We start from the raw sequence: 5,098 nt of genomic DNA on the forward strand, positions 1-5,098 counted from the left end.
CAGGCTCTGCTGTGGAGGAGGGTTTTATACCCGTGCCCTGGGTGCCCAAGGGCTGTGCTCAGTCCCACTGGTCTCTCCCTCCAGGTATGACGGTGGAAGTGCTGGGCACTGTGCTGGGCACCGCCATCCAGGGCCAGATTGTGGGCCAGGTCGTTACTCCCTGCATCGAGAGCCCCCGCTTCATTGGCATGACCAACTCCTCGGTGCTGCTGTGGAGGAGGGTTTTATACCCGTGCCCTGGGTGCCCAAGGGCTGTGCTCAGTCCCACTGGTCTCTCCCTCCAGGTATGACGGTGGAAGTGCTGGGCACTGTGCTGGGCACCGCCATCCAGGGCCAGATTGTGGGCCAGGTCGTTACTCCCTGCATCGAGAGCCCCCGCTTCATTGGCATGACCAACTCCTCGGTGGCCATGGAGGAGCTGAATGTGACCCGCAACACCGGGTCCCTCACAGACACGGTAAGCTGGGGGGACCTGCTGGCAGCCTCTGCCACACTGTCCTTGCCTGTTTGACCCGGCTGGCTCCTGGGACGAGCCCTCTCCCTCACCGCTCCCCTCTCTCTTACACAGAGAAACGCCTACATGATCGCCGCGGGGGTCATCGGGGGACTCTACATCCTCTGCGCCATCATCCTGTGGGTGGGCGTGCGGGAGAAGAGAGGTGAGGCATGAGACATGCTGGAATCCTCGGGACTCATGGAAACCCTGTAGCTTCTGCCAGGGGCTCCCCCGGAGCCTGGCTGATCTCTCAGCCCCTCCTTTGTGGGTCCAGCCCCAGAGCAGAGGGGCAGGTAGTGCTGAGGGGGCCTGGGGAAGGCGCCGCAGAAGGGCAGCGCTGTGGGCAGAGGGCCAGAGCATCTCCAGGGTACATTACAGCACGGCCCTGAGGACTTGGCTCTCTGCTCCACGCTGTTAGAGATAAATGTTATCTTGCAGTTTTGGCTGGTGGGGGTCATTAGTGCCAACTAGGGCATTGCGGGGTGAGGTGGTATCCAAAGTCCAGTGGTGTCTGTCCTTTCCTCCCTCTGCTTCATGACCATCTCTGCTTATCCTGGGCGAATCAGCCAGGCCACCCTTTCCCCTCCGTGGGGCTGAGGGCCCCTGCATGAGGACAGGGAGGTCCCCGCAGGCATTGCCCTGACTCCCTTGGGGTGGGATGCCGTAGGTGGGCAGGGGCTGGTGCAGGGTGCTCAGCAGCTGGCATGAGGCACCCAAAGGTCCTCTTTTGGTGGGTCTAATGATGAGCTGATTTGCTCTACTCCCCAGAGTCCTCCGAGCTCCAGTCGGACGAGCCCGTCTCCTTCTTCCAGGGGCTGAAGCTGGTGATGAACCATGGTGCCTACATCAAGCTCATCACCGGCTTCCTCTTCACCTCGCTGGCCTTCATGGTAAGTGCAGCCGGGCTCGAAGGACTGGGGAGAGGGAACAGCAGCAGCAGCGCAGCTTGGGGATGGCTGGGGGACGAGCAGTGTGGGGCCCAAATAGGGTCCCAGCGGGCTGGGAGCATGTGAGGTGGCATCTCAGGGAGCTGGAGCTGCCCCGGGCAGAAGGAAGGATGTGGCCTCGTGCCCTCGGATGGGTCAGTGAATGGCTGCTTTCTTCCCCTGCTTGTGCTCTGGGTGCAGCCTCGTGAGGAGGAGCACACACATCCCTCCACGGTGGCTGAGATACCCCCTAACCTCTTTAACCCCCTTCTAACTGCTGTCTGCCTCCTCCCCAGCTGCTGGAGGGTAACTTTGCCCTCTTCTGCACCTACACCCTGGGCTTCCGCAACGAGTTCCAGAACATCCTCCTGGCCATCATGGTGTGTATGGCCCTGTGGTGGAGCCCCTCGGGGCTGGGACTGCGGTGGGATGGGCGCTCCATGGGCTGAGGGGAGGGAGGCCGTGGGGCTGCGATGGTCTGCTGTGGGGACAGTGACCCAAGGTCTCCTGGGAGGAGGGGAGGGAGAAGGAGCTGCCAAACATCCTGCAAAGGGCGTGCAGATTGGCAGGAACAGCGAGGCCTTTGTTCCCACGTGAAGGCGGCCAGAGACAGGGAGACCAGGAGCCATGGAGGCCTTTTGTCCAAATCCTGCCACTTACTTCCCTTCCCCCAGCCTTGAGAGAAGGATCTCAGTGTTTACTACCAGGAAGATGGAGCAAAACAGCTCCTTGAGAGCCCTTTCCAGCTTGCCTCACCCCTGGGAGCACTTCCCACCCTCCCTGCCCAGTGGGGTGGAGAGGTTCAAGGTGCCAAGGTCCCTGCAGAGCCTGGCCCTTGGCCATGCTGTGTGCAGGCAGTGGTGACAAGATCAAGTCCCTTCCCAGCACTGAGGAGGAGGGGGTTGCCCCTTTGGGCAGGTCTGCTGGCACCTGCTGGGTGTCCTGAGGACGATGGGGCCAGGGTGCATCTCAAGCTCTCCTTCCCGGAGCGGAGACAGGCAAGGGATGGGGTGAGGGCAGGAGTGTGGCTGTGTGTCAGCCCCAGGAGCGTGTGGAATTCAGAGGTGCTGGAAATGGGAGATGGGAGGCTGTGCCCAGCTGTTCCACCAGAAAAGAGCCTGGCCAGCAGGTGACACCAAGATGCCCTTCTCTTCCCCCAGCTCTCGGCCACCCTGACCATTCCTCTCTGGCAGTGGTTCCTTACCCGCTTTGGGAAGAAGACAGCAGTCTACGTGGGCATCTCGGTGAGTGGTGCACCTCTGTGCTCAAGGGCACCGTGAGGATGGTGTTTGCCACATGGGGTGAGCGGAGCTGTGTCCCTCAGAGCCCAGAGCTGGCCAGGGGCTGCTGCTGCTGGTGATTTGGTGCCTGTCCCTCTCTGCTATCTGTGCTGTCACAGATGTGGCCATGGCCAGCAGAAAAGGCTGCTGTGGGGCTCTGGGAGGAAGCCGGAGCTGCCTCCCTGGCTGTCGGAGGGTTAGTGCACACGGGAGGGCAGAGGAAAGGCCAGGGGGTCTGGGTTAGGCAGTGACACAAACTGGTTTCTGTCCCCTCTCCAGTCTGCCATCCCCTTCCTCATCATGGTGGTTGTCCTGGACAGTAACCTCATTGTCACCTACACAGTGGCCATTGCAGCTGGGATCAGCGTCGCTGCCGCCTTCCTCCTGCCCTGGTGAGTGTGAGGTCCTGGCACTCTCAGTGCTGCACCCCGAGAGCTGGGGCAGTGTTTGGGAATCCTTGGGAGGCCTTTTTGCAATGTTTTCAGCCCAAGATGGGGCTCGTGGAGGGGAATCCTCTCCACAGGGAGAGGAGATGCTTTGCTGGCTCAGTGCTGGTGTTCACCATCCCGCTCTCTGCACAGGTCCATGCTCCCGGATGTCATAGACGACTTCAAGCTGCAGCACCCTGACTCCCATGGCCACGAAGCCATCTTCTTCTCCTTCTATGTCTTCTTCACCAAGTTCACCTCTGGGGTCTCCCTGGGCATCTCCACGCTCAGCTTAGAGTGAGTTCTTGCATGGGAGCCGAGGGGTGGGGAGGGAGAGAGGCAAGTCCAGGCATCGCACTTTCCAAGGTCTGGCAGGGAGTTGTGGGGGGGGTCTAAACCCAGCTGTGGCTCCAGAGCTCTCCCTGCAGGGACAGGATTGTCTCCTAAAACTGCAGTTTCCTTTGCCTGAAGGTCCCGTTCTGTCCGCAGCTTTGCAGGGTACCAGACGCGGGGCTGCTCCCAGCCCAGCAAGGTGAACTTCACCCTGAAGATGCTGGTGTCAGCTGCACCCGTGGGGCTGATCCTGCTGGGCCTGCTCCTGTTCAAGCTGTACCCCATTGACGAGGAGAAGCGAAGGAAAAACAAGAAAGCCCTGCAGGACTTAAGGTGAGTGTCAGCACGTGCTGCGGAGGCAGCGTGCGTGGCACGCCAGCAGGGTGTGCGGGGGCAGGATCAGTCCCAGATGGGTTGGGACACGCTGTGCCTTGTCCTCCAGGATCTGTGGGTGTTGGGTGAGGGAAGAGCTGGCTTGTTTTCCAGTCCTGACTTCCAAAGGAAGTGTTTGAGATCAACAGGAACCTGCCCCAGTTGCTAAAGAAAACTCGTTCGGGGACTGCATGAGGTGGTGCTGTCCCTGTCGAGCCCTTCAGAGGCTCCTCTGCTCCAAGGCAGAGGTCTGCTCGGAGGCAGGACTTGTTCCACGGCTCACTCCATGCCTCCTCCCCAACCCTTTCTCCCCAGGGAGGAGAGCAACAGCAGCTCGGAGTCGGACAACACAGAACTGGCCAGCATCGTGTGACCCTGGGCTGGGTCTGTCTGCTCACACCGGGGCTCTCCGAAGGCCACGGCCCCTCCAGGGCTGGACCAGCCTCGTGCAGCTGCAGGTGTGCGCTGCCAAGGAGCGCCTGCAAGAGCCCGTGCAGAGCATCCACCACCTCCTCCACGAGATCTGTGCCAGTCTTGTGCCCTCAGCGGGATGCACAGGGCGCTGGTAGTGTACGTTACACGAATTGACCCTGTGGTACTTGGGTGCCGCGCTGGAAACAAGCACTATTCCCCGCCGGGCGCTGGGGAGCGGAGAAGCCCAGAGCAGGGTCCTTCTGCTCGTAACTCTCGTGCCTGCTGCCTGGCCATGCCTGGCCCGCGTGGGGCCGACCGCCTGTGGGACTGGGGGTAACATTTGGTGTACATTACACTGTCAATGTGACCGCGCCAAGGACGTGAGCTCACCTCTGTCTGTACATACAACACTAATCTGGAAAGCTGTTCTGTTTTTTATAGAGCCTAATTAACTTAATGATGTAAATACGGAGCAATTTCCTATTTGTATATATCTGTACAGAAACCGGACTCGAGGACCTGTTAATATTAATTTACATAAAAATGGGAGAAGTTAGCCGTGTGGGTGTGGAGGATCTATTGTCTGGCTGCCTTTTTTTTTGTGGATGTCAGCAAGCTCAGGGTCCCTCCACACACCATGGAGTGCAGCATTTGACTTCCGCGGAGCCGAAGGCGCAGGAATGTCCTAATCCAGGCACGCGGCTGTGCCCGGCAGCCCCTTACCCGTGTGCGGCTCCTCGCTCAGTGCCTGCACCGCAGCAACCCAACAAAGGCTCTATTATTTCCACCCTTTCAAGAGGGAGCGGGGGTGGAGGGAGGAATGAAATCAAAGTGCTGGCGGGGGAGACT

At 60.0% G+C, this 5,098-nt stretch overlaps 1 protein-coding gene across 1 annotated transcript in view; it reads left to right on the forward strand.

Annotated features, from left to right (window-relative positions):
• The window catches only part of MFSD2A (major facilitator superfamily domain containing 2A), a gene marked incomplete at its 5' end in the record, with an annotated part of 8,942 nt that extends 4,734 nt beyond the window's left edge, over positions 1 to 4,208 (forward strand). The window contains 10 exons of the mRNA XM_010139822.1: positions 85 to 203; positions 263 to 457; positions 569 to 659; positions 1,265 to 1,386; positions 1,719 to 1,802; positions 2,583 to 2,666; positions 2,982 to 3,094; positions 3,284 to 3,427; positions 3,620 to 3,796; positions 4,151 to 4,208. Coding sequence (XP_010138124.1) covers positions 85 to 203; positions 263 to 457; positions 569 to 659; positions 1,265 to 1,386; positions 1,719 to 1,802; positions 2,583 to 2,666; positions 2,982 to 3,094; positions 3,284 to 3,427; positions 3,620 to 3,796; positions 4,151 to 4,208 — 1,187 coding nt within the window. The remainder of the gene's footprint in view (positions 1 to 84; positions 204 to 262; positions 458 to 568; positions 660 to 1,264; positions 1,387 to 1,718; positions 1,803 to 2,582; positions 2,667 to 2,981; positions 3,095 to 3,283; positions 3,428 to 3,619; positions 3,797 to 4,150) is intronic.
• Positions 4,209 to 5,098: the final 890 nt, after the last annotated feature.

The sequence above is a fragment of the Buceros rhinoceros genome, unplaced genomic scaffold (genome assembly GCF_000710305.1).
Source record: "Buceros rhinoceros silvestris isolate BGI_N320 unplaced genomic scaffold, ASM71030v1 scaffold19157, whole genome shotgun sequence".
Classification (NCBI taxonomy): Eukaryota; Metazoa; Chordata; class Aves; order Bucerotiformes; family Bucerotidae; genus Buceros; species Buceros rhinoceros.